This window comes from Pempheris klunzingeri, chromosome 13 (assembly GCF_042242105.1).
Source record: "Pempheris klunzingeri isolate RE-2024b chromosome 13, fPemKlu1.hap1, whole genome shotgun sequence".
In the NCBI taxonomy this organism is placed as follows: domain Eukaryota; kingdom Metazoa; phylum Chordata; class Actinopteri; order Acropomatiformes; family Pempheridae; genus Pempheris; species Pempheris klunzingeri.
The window spans coordinates 17,180,951-17,207,939 of NC_092024.1; the positions used below are offsets into that span (position 1 = coordinate 17,180,951).

The window sequence follows — 26,989 nt, forward strand, 5'->3', positions numbered from 1 at the left end:
ATGTTGTCTTATTATGTATATGGTATGCTTGTAACCAGCCAAACTAATTCTGCACATCACTTCGTTTTTGAGTATTAAAAAGTTAGTTATAGAGGGTTGAAAGTAAAAATCTAGTGGAGACAGTACCAGATAGACAGATCAGTGATGATGCAGATGCAGATCCCACATATTTCTCAGAGCCTCCTCCTCTCACTGAATGATCACTATGAACAGATGTTACATGCAACTCTACTCCAAGGCCACGAGATGTCACTGCCACCACAGCACACTGCTCCCACTGTCGTCACTAATAATGTCTCCTGCCTGATGCTGCTTGCATTATACTGCAGGTTATTGATGAAGCGATGGGGATTATGTACTTATCGAAATGCCTGCTGTGTTGATGATCACGCACCGTGTTGCACCACTCAGATTTTTCAGCCGTGCAGAAGGCGGTGGACTTAATTTAGCAATAATCTCACATGCATTGCCCATGGATGTATAAAAACTGGAAAGAAAAAAAAAAAACAGCTCTTCCTCATTCATGCATATTGGGTTTTGCATCCTCTCGCCGACCTAACTCGTGCACTCGCAGTCAGATCCCACCCAGAGGACCCGCCTCGTTCATTCAATTGGTCTGTCATAAACCTGTTTCATGCAACCCTCCGTCTGTCACTCAACACCACAGTATCTCCTCCTCTTTGCTTGGCATCAGGCTGGTGTGTGTGCCGACCTTGTTCCAGCGACGAAAGCCAGCTGTTCGCAGCGAATACATTTCAGGCAAAAAAAAAAAAAAAGATTTGAAAAAAAAGAAAGAAAGAAAGAAAGCCGCCGGTTCGGCTCGGCTCGGCTCGTGTCTTTACCCCCTCTCACAGGCTGTGCTCGGTATATTCAACAGTCCAAATGAGCCAGGATGTGATGGGGTGCTGCCCTGCTATCGCTAGCTAGGCGGACAAATTCCTTCAACCAACTTGGTGTTTGAATCACTGCTGGTTGACACAACATTAGCCGAGGCGTTGTTGGGGGAGCTAGCGGGCTAGCAAGGCAGCTTTCCGTAGCCGTTGCGTTTGATTTAGCCTTTGTTAGCTAATGTAGTTACTTAGCAAACGGACGCATAGCTGCGGATAGTGCAATAACGGTCACCGCTCTGATGTTAGCTTACTAGCAAGGACTACTACTTTTTTTTTCGTAGCGTTAAACTAGCCCGCTAGCGTTGGAGAGGCTGCACAGATATCAACTGTTACGGCTTTGGATGTCGCGACAGTGCAGTTTTCAACCACTTTTGGCGGATTTTGAAGACAGAATTGGACCCCAGTGACAGACGAAAAGATAGAGCGCCGGAGGGGGTTAATGGTATAACGCGGGTGTTAAAGAGGCTAATCTGTGGCAGTTGCGGTAATTTTAACATTAGCTGTATTAAGGCAGAGCATCTCGGGGAGGCCCCACCGTCTCCTGGTTCCCTCCCCCCCTGTCTGAATCTCCCGTGATTTGCCGAGAACACCCTGGTGAAGTCGCAGTTGTTCTCGGCCGGGGGGACAACTTGACAGCGAGGCCCCTAGCTAGTCTCCCCTCCCCCAGTCCCGTCCATCCATCCGTCCGCCCGTCCAGCCCGACAGACCACCTCCTCGCCCGCAACCCAAAGCGAGTAAGTTACCGGGGATTCGGGATAAGCTGAAACCGTGGGCAATCGCTGCCGGGTCCCGTCTAAACCGGGCTGCCTAAACCAGAGGGGATGACTCTGGAGTCCATGATGGCTTGCTGCCTGAGCGAAGAGGCGAAGGAGTCGAAACGAATCAATGCAGAAATTGACAAACAACTCCGCCGAGACAAACGAGACTCCAGGAGAGAGCTGAAATTACTTCTTCTCGGTATGTGGCGTGCTTATTCTCTTATACGTTTTTTATTGCCATGTCTTGTGTCGCCTAATGGAAAACTAACCTTCTTGGGCCTTCTTGGCTGTGCTAGCAAATATGCTACTAGTTAAGGTTGCTAGCTTGACGCCTGGTTTCAGTATGAGTAACGCTGTGGCATGAAATCCTAAATGCGTGGCTTTTCTTATAGCCTGCTGAGGTAAAATCAGCTTGCTGGTTGGTGCAGGTGCAAATCTGCAAGAACTGGCTAACCAGCGATGCTGTCTCTTTTTCTCTAGTGTATGTATTTACATTGGTGTGCAGACAACAGCCCGTTTGGCATCGAAGTTACTAAGATGTCACCGTTCACAGGCTACCACATGCTTGTCAGTGGTTCAGTTTGACATTATTGACTAGCCCTCGGGCTAATCAATTGTTCGGCTTCAAAAGTGCCACAGTGGTTTGTTAGCTGGTGGCGGTTAAAAGGTGAAGATGGTCACTAGATAATAGAAGAAGGAGCAGCTTTGGGTTGCTTTCCACTGTTGCTCTCATCAGGTTGCATAACATCTTTACAACTGGATGAGGCTCCAGGTACATCAATTAGACCTCGCTTTGTGCCCATTCATTCATTTATCAATTTCTTTTATTTATTAGTGTCAACACGGTGTCACAAATCCACCCTTCCAGAGGACAAGGGTACTGAGGGATTTGCCCCCTCATCCTGTAGTCTAGCTGAGTAGGTTAGCTATTTTTATAGCTGGTGTGTGGGCAGGTGGGAGCTGCTGTTGAATAAGTTGCTCTGCACTGCATTGATTCATAGTTCTGTGGACACAAAAACGAATAATAGGCTATGTATTTTTCACAAATGCACTTGAGTCGCTTTCAGGAAAATGCATTTTCCTTTGTGTGCGTGTGTGCATGCATCTCCACAATACTACAGACTAACTTTTGACTGCATGTGCAGGATGTGACATGCCAGCCACTCATAACAACATATAAGTGTGAACGCTCCTTGGGGGGAAAAAAAAACACAGGTGTCCATTTTTAGGACAGTTAGAATTATCTAGGTTGCATCCTTAGTTTCAAAACGTTTGCTCCCATTTCTCGCCCACCTAAAGCAGGCCTGGTTATTTGACATGTGTGTCTCCTTTCATTTCCCTGCTGAATACCTCAGCTTGGAGAAGTAGGCCACACTAGAGCCATACCGTTGATGGGACGTATTATAGTCTGTGCATACATTTTAATCGCTATTGCACTCTATTCTACCTGGCGGTCAAGGTGAGCGGGTAAAAAGGGGTGTTTGTTTTTGTGTCGCAGTTTTGAAATGCTTTTGTTTGTGTGCTGCAATCCCGTTTCTCTCGCCTGATGATCATTGTAAGGTTGGATTGACCGAGTAATTCCAGGATAAATTAGAAACGTAGGTGATCGTTTACACTCTGCCTCAAGCATAGCCTTTGCAGCTGGTCTTCTAGTATTTCCTGTACATCCCCTGCTTTTGACAGCACCCATTATAAAACATGCATCAAAGTGTCAGTGTGTGAAAGGCAGAAAGCAGCAAGAACTGCGATCAGTCATGTTGCAAGTGGCCTATCCTGTGTGAGTTAAGGCTGTCAGTGGACGCCTGGATAAGGACGTGTAAGGCAGGATTAGTGCAGGTCTTAATAGGCTTGGTTAAACACATCCGCTGCTCAGACTTTGAGATGTCACTGACTCCTATTATCCCCTGGCATTATTCTCAGGCCCGCGGCCCTCAGCGAGCTGCCTGCCTCTCCACACCTCACTGGAGGAAGAGGACAACCTCTGTGTCTGAACACTCAACCACCACGTTCCATCAAGTGTATTTTAAAGGGAATTGAAAGTGATATTGACCTCCTGATATTGAGTACTGGATGTTTGTCCATCTCACGATGATATTGTGGGAGTTGTTCGGTCATTAGCTACTCTCCGGTTCAGTGCATGTACAGGTTGTCCATTTCAGCCAGGCTCAATCCAATGTAACCAACAGCTCCATCTGTTGTTCCTCCTTCAGTTTTAGTTGTACATAATGTTTTACTGCAGGCTGCTTTAGTCCTGAAATATTTTAGTGTGGAGGCATGCAATGCTGGTTTCTTTTTAAGGCATTATTATTCAGAGCACATCTGTTGTTGTGAGTCTGGATTTATTATAGGATGATTGATGTAGGGTGGAGTTGAATCCATTAGTTGATCGAATTAAGATTATTCTGCAACAGCTTTGATAATCTAAGTAATCATTTGTCATTTATTAAGCAAAAAAGCTATTAGACTGTAGTTCTAGGTTCTCCAGTTTCATATCATTTTAATTGAATTTTACAGATTAAAGGATAGATCAGAAAAATAATTGGCAGATTAATTGATAGTTAAAATAATCCTTAGTTGCATTATATTAGAAATGGAAAATTCTTGAAAATTACATTTACTAAAGCCCAAGGTGATGTCTTAAAATTGCTTGTTTTGGCTGTCCAGAAGTCCAAAATGCAAAGAATGTGCTAACAGTAATGTAAACCAGAGAAAGACAGCACATTCTCACATTTGAGAGGCTGGAACCAAAAAGTGTTTGACTTAAATGATGATGGATTATCAAATTAATCTGCAACATGTCTCAGCTCTCGATTGATGCAAGAGCTACTGCCATTGCTGCTTGTAGCATTTCCCCACCAAAGTGTGTGTCTCGCACTTATTCGGGTCCACCCTCCGTCTGTGTGTCTCTCTCTTCCTGGCAGGGTTTACTATATGGCTAGGGTGCACTGCCAAAATAGCTATGTCTCGACAAAACAGTTATGAGGTTTGGTTCCTTTGTGTGCCAGACACAGGCATGAAATTTCCAGACTCGGAACACAGTGAGGTTGAATGTTAGGGTTAGTTTTGTAGGTAAAAGCTGTAACAACCTCAAGCTTTAGCCACTTGGTCAGAAAATAACAACTCTGCCAAAGCTGCAGCAGTGCCCACAGTCTGGCTGCCTGTCACTGAGGGCCATATCAGGCCATACCGCCAGCTTCCTGCTCCACAGACCAGTGGTTTGCCTCTACTTGGTCAAAACACAGTGGGCCAGGAGCTGTGGCCTTTGCTGCATCGGGTAAATGAACTGCTGGAGCGAGCGGACGGTCAGTAAAGTGAGATGGAAGGGCAAACGCTTTAGGGTTTCCCAAAGTGCTGACCAAGGTAAAGCGTAAGCTCCCAGTCAAGCTGTCAGTGCACCAGTTGACATTTGCGTTTCATGAAATCTGTGGGCTTCATGTGAAGTATGAGGAACAGAATGTCTGGTGATTAGTAAAGAAATCCCAAAAATGACGTCAGAAAGGCATTTTTGGTCATCAAAGAATTTATCCAGCACAGGATTTAAGAAAAGGGTCTTACTGGGGCATACGTTGGCTCCACAGCCAAAATGTTGCGGATGCCTCGGTAGCACACCATCCCAGGAAAAGGTTTAATGTACAGTCGTCTGCCAAGTCCTCATTGATTGAATTCTTTTTGTTGATCCCTCCACGTTTCTGCAGTACGTCTTGTTACCAGGTTAAGACATTCTTTAGAGGAACAGTGTGATTGAACCAGGAAGAGGATCAGGGGTTAGGCTCAGATGTTTATTGCTGACCTTCCTTCTCTTGCCAAGCCGTCTTATTTTGATCATATATGGCAATAGGGATCTTCTAGCTCTACTCCTCAGAGGTTGTGTGTGACTGTGTGTGCGTGTGTGAGTACAGTACTTTTAATGCCAGTGAAAGTGGAGTTATGTGGATGGTCCGTTAATGCTGAAATCCTCTTTATCATGGTCAGATCTGGTCAGACACTTTTTAATATGGAAACCATTGTGAGATGGGCTTTTTGAACATTTAACATTTAGAAATCTATTAACGATATATTGGCTGATAAAGATTTTTTTAATTCTACAAAAACATGAAATAAGCCTTTCTGATAAATATTTCTTAATAAGGTTATTTAAGAATTGTGACCAAAGCATGTAGTGGGTGGGACATTTTTACAGTTGAAAACTGTAAACTTCTCTCTGGTGGACAAATTATGTTCCTAAATTACCTCAGACATATTTGGCATTTCTGTACTACAATGTCTTCTTACTTAACAGGTGACATATGCACCAATACTGACACATGCATAACCAGCTAATATCATCCAATATATACACAAAGTCTTGTTAATTCTCAGTTAAGTTTTATGGAAAATAGGCCAGAATGTCTTTTTAAAAAATTATAAATCCTTCTGCTCTGTTGATTGTATTATACATTATATTAACTAACATGAATTTGAGGAAAGTAATGTGTTCTGTCTGGTAAAACTGCTTAATTTTATGGCATTATTTGTAGGAATGCAGACACAATAATACAACTACTGCTGATGAATAAGCTTAGATACCTCAGATACCTCTAGCAATAGGAAGATTCAGCACTACACCGGTTACCTTGTCTTCTGTTTATCCTTATTTTTGGTTTTTGCATTTTTTGGGTCATTGCATGCCTTTATTAGAAAGTTAACAGCAGAGAAATAAAAAAATAAGGGAGAGATTGATGCAATAAAGGTCCCTGGTCAGACCCAGGACATTGCAGTTCATGATCAGCTGGTGTCTTAAACACCCAGGCCTGAAATAATTTTGTGTAACTCTGGAGAAACTAAAAATGAGTTTATTTTTCTGATATGCCGTGTGCTTACTGGAAAATGCATTTGTGCTGATTGCTTTTGGTTTCGTAGTGATGAGCAGGTTTGAGATTGCCCCCCCCCCCCTAAAAAAAAAATGACCAGTTAGTCATGCATTATGTGTGAGGCCTTGGAAACACGGCACTGCACTTCATGTGATAGTTGTCAGTAAATGTTCAGGTAGTCGACCTCCGCTCAGCCACCCTTGCACACACTCTTTGTGTCTCTCTCTACAACATGGTGTCTCTTACATGGTTGCTCATATTGCTCACCAGTGCACAGATGAACACACACACATACACACACGTTCTTAAATGGGGTCATGGCTGGTACTCTGGAGATATGGGGGTGAATGAGGCTAGATGGTGACTGTCCCACATACTGCTGCTACCCTGGTCCCCAGACAGGACGGGGACGCGGCCTGCCTCTCTGTTCACTGCCAGTATCCTCAGCCCTCTGTGTGCTGCTGACAGGGTGGCATGTTCATTCCTGTTTACTCCCACCAGCTGCTGTGTACAGTAAAGCCCACACGTCTCTATGATCGCACCGCTTCAACTTCTGTCACTTTGTCTTTCAGTTTTCAGAGTTGGATTCGGAATGATAGACCTTGCATGCACTTGTCGTTTTTTGGGAGGATGTTTGGCTTGCAATGTGGCTGTGAATTGTGAAAACCTAGTGTGGATACATTTAAATTGATGTACCAGAGATGTGTGATAAATGTGTTCTGCTCATGTGTGGACGCGCACTGATGTTATCTCATAGAATCTCCATGATGAGATTGCCGAAAATAAGTGCCATGGCTTAAGAAATGTCGACATCTAGGATTTGGCTGTTTTTAGTTCCGAGCAGCCGAGCACAGTGTGTGTATTGCAGACTAAAATACTGCTGGTTGCTCCAAATCTTTTGTAAAGCCAGTATTTGATTTTCGATTTTTTTTTTTTTTTTTTTTGCTCACCCACACCCACTCGACAAGAACAGCACTCGGCACATACTCACTGGTGAACAGACAAAGCCGCCTAAGGTGGTCAAATGAAGGTGTGTGTGTGTGTGTGTGTGTATGTGTGTGTGTGTGTAATGTGCAGTGCACGCTTCAGTATGTATATTCAATTTACATCTCTGACACCCACGCACACGGAGCACTCAGCAGATGCAGCGACAGCAGCACAAAGCGGTAGTGTTGTGCCCAGATCCTGACAGCAAGCAACACGTGTTGGAAAGCTGCAGTCAAGCTGAGAAAGACATGGTCCTCTTTCCTCTCTTTATGCATGCGTGTGTGTGTTTGCTGTACTGTCTGCATTGCTCAGGCCTTTGCAGGAAAAAAGGAAAGAAAGTGGGCCATCACAGTGAAGGTAACATCCTTCAGGCAACATGCCTTGAGGTTGACCACAGGATCCATGTGTGTCCACAGTTGGTTAGGCAGCTGGTGTGTGTGTCGTGTAGCTCCAGGCTGCCTTGGCTCAATCCCTTTCCTTTGTACGCCTGAAAGAGGCCACATTCCAAGATGAATTTAGTGAAAGATTGAGACCCGCACTACATTTTGGTCAGCCTTGTGACTGCCTGATTCATACAGTATCTTTCCAGGGTGCTGAAAAAAAGGCTAACACCTTGCAAATGCCAATGTTGAGATTTTGTTAATACTTTTACCTCGGCTGAGTTTATGCAAATTTCTTCTCTCTGCTGAGATTGAATCTCCATACGCTGCCTAAGAGGACAGTTCATAAACTCAAATAAGCCAACACTGTTCATACCGATGGACCATTATATTTGTGTGTATTTGCATGCAGGTTTGCCAAGCAGCTGATAATCTCTCGTTCATGGAAAGCTGCAACAGGCATTGCAGAGGGAAGTCAGGGTTAGCAGGCCGTGTTTGTGCACGAGGCCTTTAGTGGCCACCCGTGCCTGCATGTGGAGTACGATGGAAGAATTACGGGATATGAGCACACCGTGTAAACAAAGCAGGCCCTGCACACACACACACACACACACACACACACACACACACACACACACACACACACAGACACTCACACAGAGACATGACCAGATAGACTGGCAGTGCGACAACCTGGGCTGAACCAAAACTGCTGCACTAAGACAGCGGCGCGTCAAGTCCATCAGGTGTTGTGTCACGAGCTGACATCAGTCGCGTTATGTAAAGGCTTATGAAAGCTAGCCTGGCAACGGAGGATACAGGTGAAGTGTTTGGCATCTTTACATGATTGATCGCTGTTGCTATTTACATATGGTTTTCATTTCACCAGTTCTTCTTAATTTGGCTATTCAGAGCAGGTTTTAATTTTACGCTCATTGTTGTCAGGTTACCCCTGATTGAGACTTCTAGCGCTGTTCCAAGAAATACATCAGCTCCACAAAAGACCAGTGTTGGTGTGTGGGCTGTGTAGTGTACCTTGCACTGTTGCATTGGGGCATAATCTGAGCTCTCTGTCTTTTTTTTTTTTTTTTTCCTCTCTCTCCCTCACACTCGTAGCTACCTGGAACAGAAAGCGTTATCAAGCCCAAGTAGTGTGTGAGCTATTAAAAGGTGACCTCCTTTTTCTAGGTCATTACCAAAAAAGAATGGATGGATTCTAGTTATGAATATCCAAAATTCTTGACAGAGAGGGATGAGAATGGAAAGGCATATTTCTAGCCTAAGGCAGGTTAGGAGGGGTTGTGACGAAGGGGAGGAGGGGAGGGGAGGGGAGAGGGGGTGTATTTGTGGGGGAGAGCTGGTGAGGGCATGCAAATGGTTGTGGCTGGTGCTGGTACAATCTGGGGAGGAAAAAGGGAAGACAGAGGCTCGTAGTGTGTTGTCTGGTGAAAGAAGGACACGACAGTTATGAGAACACAGCAGAGGGAGATCTTGTGACGGGGTCACGAGAAATAAATCAGACATCAAGCTAGAGAGTGATCCTCTTGCTCCTTTGCTGAAGCAGTCTGCAGTCACTACTAGGACACTACCGCTGCAGCCCAATACAAAGAATACACTCTTTGTACTTGACTCCTTTTGTTAGCTAGACAATCATAGTTTTTATTAGGCCAACTACCTCGTAGGCACCAGTCTGTAGCACCCACTGCAATGCCTTGATTAATCTGCAAGAAACCATAAAGATAGAGCCTCCTTACTGAATCAGAGAGTCTTTCTAGTGTCTGTTCTCCAAAATTGGACATTCTGGTGGAAGAGAAGATGGAGGAGGGTCATTTTCCCCTTATGGACACAATGTTGAAACCCACATTTTGTATCTGAGGTTAAGGCGTTTCTTCCTTCTATCTCTCCCAGCAATTTTACAGTCTATCCTATTAGGAACCCCCTGGTACTGACCTCAGACCAGCTTTTTTTTCTTTTTTTTTTCTCCCCTCAAAGACTCTGTGGAGCCAAGGCCCTTCTTCTCTGTGGTGCGCCAAAAGATGAAGAGCACAGAGCAAGCCTGAGGGGCTCACAGTTATATTTACTGTCTGCTACGAAAGAGAGGAGAGAGAAGGGGCGGATGGGAGGGGTTAAAAAAAAAAAAAAAAGAAGAAGAGGAGAAAAAAAACACAGGAACGAAAAGGAGAGGGAGACAGAGGAGGGGTTGCTATGGTAACGGAAATATGGCTGCTCTTCAAAAACCTTGAATGTAGGTGGTGGTGAGAGTGTATGTGTGTGTGTGTCTTTTTTTTTTTTTTTTTTTCCTCCTCGTCTTTCCCTTTCAGTTTTGCAGATATTATGGATGTGCTGGATCCCTTTTGATTTCACTGAGGACTGAAATGCCATCAGCTTTATTTATTTATTTATTTATTTATTTGTGGCCTGAGGGTGGTGTTTCTGGGCATGTAGAACATTGTAGGCTAGTGTGAAATGTGGGTTAGGCCCAACAGACCCCCGAGCAAGTGGGGGTTTATTTGGCCATCACTGTAGGTCTTAAACAGCTTAAAAACGTGTATTTTACTCCTATTTTAGATTGTGAGTTTTTTTCCCCCACTGAAATCAAGGAGGATTTGGTGGATAGAAGCAGAATAAAGGTTTATAAGTGTGTGCTTATGATCCAAAGCCTTTTCTTGGGCTCCTTACCATATGTGTAAATGTGGAAACCCGACACCACTTGAAATTTTGCGATGATCTTACAGCCAGATATGGACTCAGGAGGGCAGAGGAGGATCACTGGAGGAATGCAGGCTTTTGACAACGACCCCTGCTGTCACCTTTTGGCAGAGGCAGTTTAGCGTTAGATCCTGAATGTAGGGCAAGTTGTCTTAATCATCTTCATTAAATTAGCTTGCACCCCCCCCCCTCCCCCCACCACTCATCTCTCCTCCTCTTCCTGGAAATGGTTTTGATTTGTACACTTTCCAAACTGTGTGATAACATCCTGATGTCGGACAAAGAAGCTTTGACATATTAGCATCCGTAACCAGTTTAATTAATCAACTTGGAATTTCAGTCGAAGGATTTCATAACGCGTAAAACTGACTCAGATGGGCATCCCACGTTAATCGAGTTTTCAGATTACTTTGTACCAGGTTGTGCTGATTTGATGAATGAATACTAATTAAACATCAGATACGCAAACAGTCTGCTGCATGTTCTTGGATCTCCTCAACTGGCATCAAAGTTTTCGGCCATTTTTCCTTTTCATGGAGCATCTGTCTCGGGTCACAGAGTTGGCTTGTTGTCATCATCGCGGCACAAATGAGGAGCCTGATTTCAAAATGAGTCATCCACTAATTGGAGGAAATGGCGACTTCCGTTAGATACGAGTGGGCAACATGAATAAAATCCTTACCACAGTATAGGTAATTTTTAATTGTAATGTAGTAACTGTTATAGAAAATCAATTGGAAGTATTAAGTAACCAAAACAGAATGCCTGTTTTTGGCAAATTACCTAAAAAGTCATTGTGCTTTATCATATTGTTCTAAAGTCATATAAAAATAGTCTCCAGAAAACGTATCCAGAGACATTAAGGGGACAAATCACTGCCAGTTTCTGTCATCTCACAGTCTGTAACAGGATATCATCAAACCCTTGTGTCTGAACAGTGGGATCTAACTACTACTTTTGATGCTTTGTAAAATTTTATATATATATATGTATTGTACAAGGAATATTCAAAAAGTAGCCAAAGTAAAATAAAAGAGCTGTAGAAAATTCTCTGTAGTCGTTGCCCTTTCATCTCTCTCAGATGCTATAAAGCGTTAATGCAAGAACTTAAAGCTGCAGCACTGCTAGCTGAAAATGACATAAGGGTCTACAGTACCCATTAACTTGATTTTACTTATTTCAGTACCAAATATTGATTTGAATAGGTTCTTTGTTTGAGTTATTTTTGCTGCATTGATAAATGACTGACTTGGAAAGTGACCATGGACATGATACTGTAGATTTATGAAGAATGCAGAAGTTTCATCCTGTGTGACAGAAAGTCTCTTTACCACACCTTTCTCTTGGTATCCTTGCCCAATAAATGTAATGTTGTTGTTCTGTGTGTAGACTGTATTAGGCTAAAAACTGTCAGAAACAAAACGGTGCGTCTGACCAGAGTGGTTTGAAGTGACACATTACCCCCCTTGTCTCCTATTCCTTGGTGTCTTTGTCTGACACAGTTTGTATTCTGGATGTGATCACAGGCCAGGCCTTCTGTTGCTTTGCCACGCCGCCTCATAACGTAACTTTGTCTCTAACGCCATGCCTCTGTGTCCTGCTCAGGTACGGGAGAAAGTGGCAAGAGCACCTTTATCAAGCAGATGAGGATCATTCATGGAGCCGGGTACTCAGACGAAGATAAGAGAGGCTTCATCCGGCTTGTTTACCAAAACATCTTCACCTCCATGCAGGCCATGATCCGCGCCACTGAGACCCTTAAGATCCCCTACAAATTTGAACAGAATCGGGTAAGCAGTGACCTGCACACAAGGAACAGGAAATATTCTTCCCCTCCCAGAGTTGCCTTTTGATTTCTAATGTGTGATTACTGAAATTGGTATCTTTTGGGATGGGCTTTGTGATAACCGTAAGCTATATGCACAATCTAGAATAGGCAATATTGTAAAACAACCTCGGGACACAAACCACAGCCAAACTATTTGCACATGTACATGTTTTCAATACAATCAAATGACAGAAAACAAACTAGATACTGGTAGGATCAGAAATGAACACCCGCCGAGCACCCAATGTGTTTCATGAGGAAATCTCGGAAGACTAGCTGCCACATGTTTGTGCCAAAACAGACTTGTGATAAAAAAAATTATGCTGAGTCCCTACTGCATTTTGGTTTCATTTATGGGTGTCCGAGATTGATACACACACTACCATATATGTTTTTACCCATGTCTAAAGAATGTTTTCAAACTGGCTGTCCAATGCGCTTCTTTCACAGCACAGTTTATCATACGGGACATCAGCTAATCCACTTAACTATCCCTTGACAATTCATGATTTTGACAAATGCTTTTAACTCACCGGCTTTGGACACTGGTGGGTGAAAAAAATTCCACCAGTGTCCAAAGCCTGTGAGTTAAAGGTTAATTTCAGACACTGGTTATTGAGGATGAGGGTAGGGCTGCTACTATAACAGTAATATTGCAATACTGTGCTATTGATATGCTAACTGCAGTGGATGCCATGCTGCCACCACTGTATGTGACTGGTGCTACTGATGTGCGCCCTGACCAGCCCCTGCTGGTGTTTGGCTGTAGCCGGCAGGGACGTGCAGCAGGACTTCAAGCAGATATTAGTGATCATAAAACACGTGGAGAAGAGCTGGGCAGCTCCTACTTACAACAAGAAAATGCCGGTGTAGGCCTGTCATTTTAAAAGCAACAATATGGCAGCTATTTTATGGAGTTCCCTTTTAGTGGAAGGCTCTGAGTGTAATTGTCTCTGCAGCCGTGCTCACCTGCTCGTTATTTCAGCGGTTACTCTGTGTATACACCTGCTCATTGCTCAGGTGTGTCTCTGCAGCCATGATCAGCTGCTCTGGAGCCTCCGTGTTATCATCTTGATGGAGTCATAACCCTTAGCAACTCCTAATAACAGCTAACAATTAAAGCTTTTTTATATCCACTAAAATCAGGATAAATTAAGTAATTTACAAAAAAAAGGATCTGAAACCAGTGTTACTGCACTATTGAGCAACTGTAAATCACTGCGACAGCCCTAGGTGTGGCTACAATACAACTATATTATTTATCATTATATGCAACAGTGGTGCTCAATTCGAGTCCTCAGAGCCCTCCAGTACACATCTTCACAAGGACTAATACTTAGAATTACTGGTCAAAATTATGAATTAACAACATAGTTGTGCAAATATTGTGACTTAACAGGATGTACTGACACAAATATTTTATGTAAAGATACATCTATATCTTACTCACACAGTTCAAAATCCATCAGATGGTCTGGAGTGGATAACAAAGGTGGCTATGGTGGGCATCAATTATTTTGGTTTGTCTTATATGTTACTCTGCATCTTGGTTACATTTCAGAAGGCAAACTTTTCTAGTGAACAACTATTTTCCAACAAAAGCTCAATGAGAGCAGCCATTTCCTTTCCTTCTCCTCCGCGAGCACCCAAAGCAGAGTTGGTCCTATGACGAACCTGAAAAATGTATTTAACAAACCATTTCACACAACAAGGTAACTGTAAAAAAAAAACAAAAAAAAAACAACTTTAATGTTTCACACAATGGGGCAGCAGGGAAGACAGAGGGCCAGCTGTAAACTTGAATAATTGTCATGTTCAATTGTGTAGTCAGAATAGACACCAGCACAATATCAAAATAACGTACATATTAAAACCAGAAATAAGATACAGCACAGTGGTCCCATAAAGGCAGATGTCAAGGTAATATTTTAGTGAGCGCTATAAAGACCATTCTGAAAGGCCACTATAAAGTTAAGAGTCTAATTTATCCTACACATCTATTGACAAGTTACTGCTATGAAAAGCTCAAATAGTTGGGGAGGATGTAAATGGCTCACATTAAAATCTAAGGAAATGTATGTGGGAAATCACATGCCGACGAGCCCCTCTGGATGGATCTATTGTTTTTTCAGTTAGACTACAACAGTTTGTTGTAGGTCTTTCCTAGAAAAAGAAATCAAGAGGTCATGCATTTGATTTGTCTAGTAGAAACATTATCTTTGGAATAAGTAGGATATGTGGGTGGTAAGGATCAGCCACCAGGTCCAAACAGACAGTGAACGAAGTTACCTACAGAAATCTCAAATATCTTCAGCTGAAATTCAGGAAATAACTTCAGTTTATTTCTACTTGCCTTATCGTCTCTCTCACTGCTCTTCCCCGTTCATTATTCTACATATCGATTTTTCTCCGCTCTGTGTCTCACCTTTTCCCCCGTCGCCTGTGTCTCTCCAGTCTAACGCCATGCTCGTGAAGGAGGTGGACATTGAGAAGATCAACGGCTTTGACCATCCCTACATTGCAGCTATCAAAAGCCTGTGGGCCGACCCAGGGATCCAGGAGGCCTACGACCGCCGCAGAGAGTACCAGCTCTCTGACTCCACTAAATAGTACGTCTGTCTCTCCCTCTCTGTTTTTGTCTCTGGCTGTAGACATCAGGTATAATGTCTGTCTAGGATTTAAGAGTGCTGTCTGTGTGACTGCCTATGATGCAATGTGAGTGTGTGTTTGGGAACTGATACAGTTTTAATCAGTGTTAATATAACTATTGACTCCTAACAATCCTGTGTTATTTTCTTATTGGATCTTTTTTTGGAGACATTAGTGTTTTTAGGGAACTGAATATGTAATGATGTGTTTGGGATCCTGACCCTTTAATCTCCTGTCTAGTAGGGAGACAGAGTTGTCTCCTGAGATCTACGGCTGGATTACTTGGATGTGCGGTTGCTGACAGGTTGCGTTCATATGTTATGTGTGTAATTACCTTGTGGGCTTTGGTAATGTGTGCTGGGAAGGGCAGCACCTTAGCCATTTGTGCACATGTGGTATTCGCTGACAAATTAAAAAATTCACCAGCTAATTTCACAATTGAACAAACTCACATGCACAGTCTATAAGTAATAGGTACAAGAGCCACTATTTGGCTTTCAATTGTTGGGGTTTCCCACAACTGAGGGGACTGGGTGGACAAGTTCAACACGTCTCAACCCACTAATACAGAGCAGAACTGTGACCTGGTGTAGAAGCTGCATGCTCTCATTTCTGAGCATACTTCAGTAGTAAATAGATAATAATCTAATAATGTTACAGTTAAGGTTCGATGTCTGTACCTGCATGCAGTTTCTATTCTATATTAACAGATTAGCTAAAAACTACTGATTTCACTGTAAAGTTGAGATTCGTGTTTTATGTCTGAATTTCAGTGGTAAGAGATTAGGAAAAATGGCCACTATGTTGTTTGTAGCCATATGTGTCAGCCTCCTGTTCTGTGGCAGTGTGTGTGCCACACTCACATTGTAATAATAAGTGACCCCAGGCTAAATAGCCAAAGGCGCTTGACTCACTTTCTAGTGCCCCCTGGTTGTGGACTTGCTGTACTACAGTTTAATGCTGTTTCAAGTCAGCATGCGTGCAGGTATGTTTGCTATGGTGGTCGTGCATGTGTTATTGTTCACATGTAAGCTATGTATTTGTCCTTGCTTGTGTGTGAGTGAGTGAGAAAGAAAAGAAACCCATTGAATATGTCTCTTCCACGCTGCTGTAATGTATATCTCCAGCTACCTTAGCGATATAGACCGTGTGACTGCGGAGGGATACGTTCCCACCCAGCAGGATGTGCTGAGGGTCCGCGTTCCCACCACGGGTATAATAGAGTACCCGTTTGACCTGGAGAACGTCATCTTCAGGTACCTCCCCCATGGCACCAGGACCGCAGCAGCACTAGGAGGACTGACGGACAGAAACCACTGATGACTGTCAGGATATTTACACATTAGTTAAGAGGGGGCTTAACTTTTTTGTAAATTCTAACACTTTGTCTGGAAAGAAGCAGCTGTCCAGCAGAGCAAAATAAAGATTATGTTGTGTGTAGATCAAGTGAGCCTGAGGGGGCCTTTGGTTAACCTGATTAGATATCAGTGGTTTGTGTTCAGAACTGTGCTGAGGTTCTGGCTCCAGGATAAAAACAGACATGCTGCACTGAAGCTTGTGGGGAGCAGCCACCAAACCCCAGATGAAGAGGGATCAGACAGTGACATGAAAGATTTTCCAGGAAGTTGTCATAAAATCAATGAGGCAATTTGGCACAGTGTAAAATACAGAAGAATTAAGAGTCCATTTACATTTGTACAAATTTTTTAGAAAATTAAGGAATATGCTTCCTGCTATCCTCGATGTCACGCTTGTTCGAACCGTCTTTATCCAATCCAGGTGCTGCTCTCTCCACTGCTGAAGTCACCACTGCTGCTACTGTCACTGATGCCCCCACAACATGATCCACAAACCACTTGACTACTGCAATTTATCGTCTATTAAAAAGAATCGAGTAAACTCAAAGTTAAACAGCTAATCTCAAAGGTCCTACGTTGGTTCATGGATGGAGCGTGTTGGTGGAGCAGTGACACTAACGAACACCCTTTTGTCTCGGAGATGAGGCCTTTTTCTGTGAAGCTTCCTCAACAGGACTGATCCACACTTCCTGGAATGGCAGGGGGGTTGCGGTAATTGCCTGTCACGCTTTATATAACTGTTTTTCTGTCTTTTTTTTTCTCTATCTCTCCTTTTTCCCCCGACTGGCCTGCCTGTAGTTATCTTTCCGATCTGGATCGTATTGCAGATTCCAACTATCTTCCCACTCAGCAGGATGTGCTCAGGGTGCGCATCCCCACTACAGGAATCATAGAGTACCCATTCGACTTGCAAAGCATCATTTTCAGGTAGAAAGATACCTGTTTTGGCTCAGTCGCTCCTTTTTATGTTGTGACATCATTAACCCATACGCCATATATGTGATGTGTTTTTCTCCAAACTCCTAAATCAACCATGTCTATCTCCCCCAACTCCCCTATTAATGAAAATGACTTGTAACCAACGACTTTTAATTTATGCATTTAACTTGAGTGTCTGTGTCTGATTCTTACTCCTCTTCCCTCCAATCATAGAAATTAAAGTCATTACCATTTTATAGTCCCCTTATAGTCTTACACTTTCTTTTACCTCGTGCCACCAACAGCAATCGTACCACACATAACACAACCCCCTGATGAACACAAAGTCCTACATTCTGGTGCCCGGTCTCTGTAAATGGGTCACCTCCTCTCTTCCTCCTCCTTTCCTCTCCGGCTGGCAGAAGAAACGAGGTCGTCCTCTCCGCGGAGGAGGAATGTTATTTTGGGCAGCAGGTCCTGCAGGGCCTATATTGGCCCTGGGTCTCTGTGGACCACAGTGGACTGGGCCACCACCAGGGGGCAGCCTTACATTGTGAATTCTACTAGATTTGTGCAGCTCTCTCAGAGACCATCTTGCACCTGGTCTGGAGGCTTGCACCTGTGCGTCCAGAGGTGCTTCAAACTACAAAGCTAGGCATTAAATTGCACTGATGCCATTTATGTAATGGCTTGACATCCTCAAAGGGAAAGATTTTACTGAATCAGTTGTCACAAATGAAGGCTTAATGAAACTGGGACCTAAACTCCCTGATGAGTTTAGGGTGACCTTGTCAAGGAGAAGCTCAGGAAAGCTGAAACCGTTTGAGGATCCACACAGCCATCAGTCAGTATTTCAGCCAGGGTCGCTGTTCATGAATGGCTTCAGCCAATGCCAGCCTGTCTGCCTGCAGGCCCATCTGCTGCAATCACAGTTTTCATGCCAATTTCTGCTTGGTTGGTTGTCTTAGTTCACCTTTAAAGAATATATTTTATTTATATCGCACTTCTTGAGATGCATTTTTCTCAGCTTGTAGCTTCTCACTAGGTTATATAGGAGACGGCTTTCTACCATGAAAAGGACTCCACCATCAGAGGTGCCCCCTGAATCTTTCATCAACATTTCAAGTCTGCCTCCTGTCCTCTCTGTCCAGTGTTTTGATCCTGCCCACCCCTCCCCTCCCCATTTCTTCTCTTGTCCTTCATTTTATGTTCCTCCTGTTTCCCCATTTGTCTTCTCCACGTGCGTTTCCAAACTTCACGTTTTTTGTGCTGTTTTATCACACACACACACACACACCATGGAAGAATGACAGAGCTGCCTAGTAGAGAAATTATTCCATTACGACCCTCCACTTTGTGTCACCGTATCACATAAAGAAGAAACACAGACTGACCAGATGAATGCCACTCAGTTTAAGAGTCCCAGTGAAATATTTCCTTCAAGAATATGAATTTCCTACTGAGACAGTCTGGATGAAAAACAGCTACCTGTGTACCACAGCTTTTACCTTCATTATAAACTTGATTGTCTTTATACATATACTGAGATGGGAGAGCACCAATTTCTTGTAGTAGAGCTGCTTCAGTGCAGAAATTGTAATTGGACTTTTGACAAACAGTGAAAATAGCAGTTTCCTAAACTGAGTGGCATTCATTAAAACTGATCTCTCTTTAATGGGAAGCTTTCATATTTGTGGTGGCATGCATGACTCACAAGGACAAAAGCTTATTCACAATGCACTTTTGTTTCTGGTTTATTTGTTTGTTTAGTTTAAAACTTGTGTCTAAGACGTCGTGGATTTAATTAATCCTCTTCCTAAGGTGTTCAATCCATCAGGTGTTGATAATTTGTTTTCTCACACAATTAATAGGACAGCAGAATAGTTTGTCTATTTATTTATTTTTTTTTTAACAAATGACCAGGACCCAAAATAAATGATAGACCTTCTGATGTCTCCTCAAATGATAGTAAAATGCTCTTTCATGGGTCCTAAGATGAGACTATATCTTTATTTGGGTCATGTGCTGAAAATGTTTAAGGAAGGCATGCATGAGAAGAAGTCTTTAGGACAAATCTTCACCGAAACAGTTAGAGGAACTTTTTTTCCTCTAACTGTTTTCCTCTAAAACATATATATTTTGTACACAGCAAGCCCCAGTTCAGTATATTTGTAATGTAGTTGAATAAACAAAGTTCAAGACTTGGTGCCACCTTAAAATGCAGCTTGATGGATTCAAAACCTCCTTTTAAAAAAAACAACAAAAAAAACAAAGTATTGTCCTTAAAGGCATTCCAGGATATGGAGAATATTGAGAATTTGAACTTTTGTCCTGTTAAACACTGTTAGACACCGATCTTGAAATAGATCACTGAACGTGAAGTAGGCCACCAAGAGATATTTGCTAATATGCGTTTGACCTTCTTGCTTCCTCGCTTCATGCTTCACCTCTTTACCTTCATCCTGCGGTCAGGATGGTGGATGTCGGGGGTCAGAGGTCAGAGAGGAGGAAGTGGATTCACTGCTTTGAGAACGTCACCTCCATCATGTTCCTTGTGGCGCTGAGCGAGTACGACCAGGTCCTGGTGGAGTCCGACAACGAGGTAGGTGGACATAAAAGCAGCTTGTTGACTTTGTTATACTGAATCGGCAACACCTGGACCATTCATTAAAAAACACACTCTGAATGCCGTCTTCCCACACAGACAAAAGCAGTATTACAGCTCTGCCTTTATGTTTAGTGAAATGCATACAGCCCTGGATTCTTCACATATCAACTATTGAAATTAGACAACACGACCCTTCTCACACTTCCTTCCCTCTGCTGTCTGCACCAGAACCGTATGGAGGAGAGTAAAGCGCTATTCAGGACCATCATTACCTACCCCTGGTTTCAAAACTCCTCCGTCATCCTCTTCCTCAACAAGAAGGACCTGCTAGAGGAGAAGATCTCCTACTCGCACCTTGTGGACTATTTCCCTGAGTTTGATGGTGAGATCATCCATATGTTGGTGTGTTGTGTGTCTAATCTCACCCATGTTAATGTAGTTTATGTGAATGTGTTAAAACACTAGTCTGAAACTGCAGAAGATCATTGCTTTTGCAAGAAAAGTAAAACTGACGTTGCCACTTTTAACCGACCTCTGTCAATGATCTATCGTCTATGTCTGTCGATTTATTTGTCCTAGTATAACAAAGGGTGTGTAATATTCAGTGCAATATGGGCACAGTGATGTGACGCATTTTAACGGAGTAATTCAACATTTGGGAAATACACTTAATTGCTTTTTTTCAAGAGTTTAAACCACTTTCTTAAAATCACCCTACCTGCACCTTTTTAAAGTTGTGTCTTGTTAGTTTAATCCATAAAATACTTTTGTTTGTGGTTTTGGTTCATAACATGTTGGAACTAATTTTAGCCATCCTGGCTGCATGCAGTATTTCTATGAAATATATAAGTATAATGGTAGAAAACCTCCAAACCTAACTATGAATACAAGACTGAGGGAAGCTGCTGTAACTCCCCCCTAAAACCATATGTTATTCGTGCATTTCTCTTTTAGTATGAATTAAACAAATGTGACATAATGTGTTAATTAGTGGGTTTTAGAGGTTTCCCTTAACGGCCTACTGCTTTAAATGACAGATTTTATGGTGGGAAATAAATCATCGTCTGTCTTTCTATCTCAGGTCCCCAGAGAGATGCACAGGCAGCGCGGGAGTTCATCCTCAAGATGTTTGTGGACTTAAACCCAGACAGCGACAAGATCATCTACTCTCACTTCACTTGTGCCACGGACACTGAGAACATCCGCTTTGTGTTTGCAGCTGTCAAAGACACCATCCTACAGCTCAATCTGAAAGAGTACAATCTGGTGTGAGGGCTCACGTACGTCGCACATCTCCTCCCCATTGCACAAATGCACACCTCTTTGGGAGTGTGCGCCCAACTCCACATGCATTACACAGCACATCTTGTTGGCTCACACTCGCACACACACACGCACGCACACACACACACACACACATACACTCTCACACACACACAACACACACACACACACACACAGGCCTATACCAACAGAACCAGTCCTTTTTCCCAGTACAACACATTCACTAATTCTCCCACCTGCAAACGCCGCCTCTCCTCTTTCACCAAAGCTCGCCCTCTTCCTCCTTCGCTCGGCAGCTTGTTGTGTCAGAGTCCTCGCTCCTCCCAAAGCTGCTCCGTGGGTCAGTTTTGGCCTCAGCTGCTGGCTCTGGCACATTTCATGTGGCACACAAACCTTTCACACGGGCTGTACAGTGACTGAAGGGGACATTGGTGTTTGTGTGTGAGTGTGGGTATGTGCGTGTGTGTATGTGGGGCAGCATTGACTAGCGAGGAGCTGTGATTTGGTGAATAGCGGCATCAAACCCCTTGGGCCCTCTGGAGCTGACCCTCAATGGTGTGAGATCAGATCCTCCGTCGTGTCCTTTTCTGAGCTCCGGTCGGTGTGGGTGGAAGTGAACATTATCTCCTGAAACCATCCAAGGACCAGCGAGCGGCGTAATTCCTCTAGGGACAGCGTGACCCGGACAGGAAGCGAGATTGCACACCGGACACAAGGGGACGGGGCTGAGGATTCTGTTTCCACCTCGCATCTATGAATGTACCCACCAGTGTGAGCATTGCAATCGCAAAAAAATAGTAAATATATATTATGAAGTAAATGCATATGTAAACACACTTAAGACAAAAAGCAGGAGAGGGCAAGACATAGCTAATCAAAATCTGTTCATTGCTGAGATTTTTAAAATGTTTTTAATGATAGAAATTTGTTGCTACGTCTACTTCTATTTAACAAATAATGGCTAAAAGGAATGGTGATAGGAAGTGGTAAGAAAATCTATAAAAACTTTTAAAACTTTGCAACAAAGACATCTAAAAAGAAGCATCCAGAAATTTACTTGACATAAGTATCCTTTAAAGATTTCTGTGGGATTTGTGTTTTATGTTTAAGTTAATCGCATCGCTTCCCTCTGCCAGATGTTTTCTGTATGGATTCAAAAGGACAATCTTCCATGTGACCTTCACAGCATCTGGCTCCACTGATACACCCCCACACCCTAATTACGAAAAGCTAGTAGCGGGTGAGAGAGGACCCTGCTTTCGACACAGGCTCTGCTCTGATTGGTGGAAGCAGATGCGGAGGGGAGTGTGATGGCATCAGTGTTTATCAGCCCACAGAGCGCATCCGCAGCTGGGGCCGCAAGTAGCTTATTCGACAAAATAAAAGCTGTAAATCAAACACGCCCACACCCCAAGGTGTGAATGGAATCTGTGCAGTAACATCCCTGATGACGTCACACCTGCGTCACTCGACCGTCCAATCAGACACATTCCCTGATGGTGGCATAGTCATCGCATCAGGATGTGCTTCTGTTTACTTTTTTTTTTTTTTTACTGTATAGTCACTTTGTTTATAGAAAGATTGCTTGCTGTTGAGTGGTGAGAGGGGGGGGGGGCTATGAACCTTTCACAGAAAACGCACTCTGAAGTCTGCAAATGTTGTTTGTGTATATTTGTTTGTAAATACATATACACAACACACTCCTGTACAAAAACGCTCTGTGGTACACCATCTTTGGCAAAAAACAAACGACAAAAAAACGACAAAAAAAGTATCAACTTCTTTCATTAGCATACAGTTTTTTCCTATGAATTTATGGTAGTAGTGATACTGTGATTATGGATTTTGTTCACTTGATTAATAGGACTACACAGAGCTGAGTAGTGGTGTTGAGGAAACGATCGGCAAGGAGCAATAGTCAGAGAATAGAGGTTCCTCCCAACCAGCCTCTCGACTCCACACTACTGCACCAGCTCTGGCTCCTGAGTATACTAACTAGGGCTGGTAAAAATCTTCACAGTATGGTGACAAGATGATTTTAAGAGTAATTAAAGATTTTTTTTTTTATTTATCTAATTTATGGACCAGGTTTGAAGGTGTTGATAATTTGACTGCTTTTGATTCTGTCATGTTGAAGTGCTCCTTTTCTCATGGCGGAGCCTACTTGAGTCTGAACTGCTGTAAAAAACGAATGTCTGGTATAGTAAGGACTTTTTCTCTGCTTTCTATTTCTTATTGAGACATTTCCAGTTGTACTTGCCATCACATCTCCATCCATGATAATACTGTTTGGTTTTCTTTAGGAGCCCTCACATTCGTTTTGTTTGATTTTTAAAAAAAACAAAAAAAGAAACTTGTATTTCCTCTTGGTTTATAGACGCAGCGCTGTAATGCATACCTAGAAAAATGTACAGTACGAACGTAGGTGGACTTTTTTTATCAGTGATTGAAGACCCATGCGGTCCATGCTTGCTATTTGTAATTTAACACAAAAATTCTGTTGTTGGTTTTTTGCATCGTTAATTTCCAGTTTTTTGAGGCTTGCTTTGATAGTGCCAGTGAAGTGCAGATATACTTTTTTTGGTCTTTGACCTTTTCTACAGGTGACTTATCCTTCATCCTCATTAAGGGCTATCACAGTGCATCAGGCATCAGACAGCGGGGAGTGGAGTACAGGACCACAGTGAACCAAGTCATCCACTACTAATCCTTGTTTATAAATGGAGAATACTTGCAGTATGTGCTATAACAAGTATAGGCATGGTGTTAATGCAAACGTAAGGTGTGTGTGTGTGTAGAGAGTTTACCAACACTAAGCAGTTTTCTTTATGTATTTCTTCGGCCCTTTGGTGAATTAATTGGACCCAGTATCTGGCTCTCTGACCTTCACTACTAGTTTTGCATTGGTATCGTAGTGTTACCTGTAATACCTCATGCAGTATAGAGACACTTATCACTAAAGACACTACTACCAGGACAAGTATTGCATGTTTCCCTAAGTATTTGACGCGTAGCTGATAGCCAAGTGATGATCATGCTTGCGGCTTTGCATGTTTTGACCCATTAACTGCAAATCACACACTTGATTGTCGACCATTTCTCCAGTTTGTAATTTGATTTCCTACTTAACCTGCAGCTGTTGGTTTTGCGTTCATCGCAGCAGGGTTGCACAGAGTTTAAACCCAGTTTTCAAAGACGATCCATACCCCTGTAGACATTTATTCACATTTTTAGTTTTATTAGTATTTTTTATTTTTCATGATGGAAACACCCTAAAACAAACAGATGAAATGTAAAGAACAATGTGAATTTGGTAATTTCTTGCTTTTGAAGTCTACCGATCCTGATTGTGATACCTCAAGGATCTACAGGCAGTAATGCTCTTTTTTTGCCCAAATTTAAAATCTTTATGTCGCACTGTGCGTCGTTTATTAATGAATGTAACTGATAGAGGAAACATTAATGTTGACAATAACACTTAGAAAGAAACAAGTTCATGTGGACTGGTCGTGTGCCAGTACACAAGCACCCAAACAAGACCAATATCTGTACCAATAAACAATCCGGCATATCTGATCCATGCACCTTTACAACTAAGATGAGTTTCCATCAGTCTGTGTTCTAAACTCGGTCACCTAAATGTCGATTTCTTAGATGAACAGAAACCAAAGGCTGCTGAAATGATAGGAAATCAATCTAAAAACTTGCGGTATGCTCAAAAAATGGCAAGCAGTAATGTAAAGTTTGAACACTAAGTTAATGGGGCTAAAATATACATGCATATATATATTTTTAAGTGCCAGTGTGGTCCTTAACAGCCATTCTTTTGGGGGGGACTGAAAGTGACACTAACCTTGAGCAGAAGAAGCAGATAGCCAACTGTTGCAGTGCTGTCATAAAGAGGGTCTGGATGCCAGTATTTCAGCAGAGCGATCTACCAGTATGGATACCCAAGTATTTATCAGTAGTTGTGTTAAGACTTACTGTGTGTTGAGTGCAGCTCACTTTAATGGTGACCATCCACGTTGTATTATTAAACTTGACACTACGACTCATGCGCACATGGTGATGGGCTGTCTGGCCGTTAGTGTGGGTTTGGTAGTGTGTTAGCAGCCTGGTGTTGCACAGTGTGTTTTGTGACACATTTAATCTCAACATATACGAGCTGGAAAGAGGGAAGGCAGTCGTTATGAAACTTAAGTCTCCTTCTCATTCTTTCAGTCTTGTCCGTTTTTGAGCGACGACCAGCGGAAAGACTGGACTGGTTTTTCACTACGACACTTATTTATTGCCTTTCATCGCCTTGAATAACGAAAGATGGTGTTGCCGGCCCTTTACGGTTTCAGATCATGATCATGTGTCCTTTTTGGGTGGCCGTGGTTGTGTGATGTCCCTTCCTGTGGGCTTGTCGTCAGAATAAGTGGAATCAAACTTATCTGTTGGACGTCAGCGTGGAGTCGGTGCATATTCAAAACTTAAATCTTATTCCCTTTTTTGTGTGTGTGTGTGGGTGTGTGTGTTTTCATTTCCTGTATGATAAGAAAACATTACCAGAACACTATTATTTAGGACCACTTGATTTATTTTTCCTCACTCCAATGAAACCTGAAGGTCAATTGTGTAGTGGTGTATAAAATGCTGTTTTGTTTTTTCTTTTATTTTGTATGTAAACCAAATGTAAATTATGTATTATACTGAGTGTGCCAATCCCACTCTCTCTAGAGCCAGGCTCTCTCTAAGTGCCAACGCTGTGGTCATCATCAAAGGACCACCACCTGAGATGGTCCCCCTTTTTAAATAAAACACACCGGAGACTAAAAGGATAGATGATTAAGTACACACAAAGACTTTATTCTGTATTTAAGATTGAAGATTTAAAAGATAATCTGCTGTTTTTTAAGAAACTGTAATTATAATTGCATGTGCTGTTTATTTTGTGTTGGAAGTGAGGGCTTTGATGTTTTCATTGAAGCAGAGCCCTTGATGAAGGGGGTTCAATCAGTTGGTTATTATCGATTATTGATTTACATAACTCTTGCCATATTTTTTTATGTGTTTCATGTAATTGTTTCAACCACTGTTGCCTGATCCTCATTCAAACATGAACATGACTTATGATCATTGCCGCCTTCTAAGAGAGAAACATAATGACAAGGTATCTGTTTTAAATTGAAATAAATTTGTTCCTATACTTGCTCATGGTGTGTATATATGTGTGTTGAGTGGGTTCCATCATTTTGTACGTTTTAGTTTGTAGTTTCTGAAGTCTGAGGTAACGCAGCATGTTTCTGAGGTCACTTACTGTGTCCAGCAAGTACGTATTCCTTTATCATGTTAAAGATCAAAAATAAGTATCAGCACTGAGACTTGCAAAGATCTCAAGTTTCAAATTCAACAAAATACTATTTCCAGTGGTAGCATATGGTTTCCTTTGCTCCTGTGTGACCACGTCTGTCATTTCATTTGCTAAATTTATTAAATATCTGTCAGGGTCTGGCTGTCCCGCTGTGGATTATCCTGACTTTAGATGCTGCTCCGTGTTTAACCAGTGAATAAGGCCCCACATCAGGATAGATATTGTCTGCTGACCAGAGATGTACACAAATCAGGCAGCCACTTGCCTACAGAGTCATTTAAAATGGGAAGTCTTCAGGTTTTTGGTTTAGTTATAATCCCCGATAGCAACCCCAAAAACAGAAACTGGGTACAGTTAGGTGGAGCTTTAAAGACATGTCCAGGAACTGATTTGGGAGGTGCTATAAAATATTAC

General features: G+C 42.6%; 1 protein-coding gene across 2 annotated transcripts; it reads left to right on the forward strand.

The window, feature by feature from the left end:
• Positions 1–727: 727 nt before the first annotated feature.
• On the forward strand, positions 728–21,352 carry LOC139211787 (guanine nucleotide-binding protein G(q) subunit alpha-like). Of its 2 annotated transcripts, none has more exons than XM_070842177.1 (7): positions 728–1,847; positions 12,180–12,364; positions 14,857–15,011; positions 16,179–16,307; positions 19,800–19,929; positions 20,164–20,317; positions 21,017–21,352. In XM_070842177.1, exons 1-7 carry the CDS (start codon positions 1,712–1,714, stop codon positions 21,205–21,207), a joined length of 1,080 nt encoding a protein of 359 aa, XP_070698278.1. In that variant the 5' UTR covers positions 728–1,711; the 3' UTR covers positions 21,208–21,352. The 2 variants fall into 2 exon arrangements, with proteins under 2 accessions (XP_070698278.1, XP_070698277.1); XM_070842176.1 differs by lacking the exon at positions 16,179–16,307 and adding an exon at positions 17,208–17,336.
• The last annotated feature ends 5,637 nt before the right edge of the window (positions 21,353–26,989 follow it).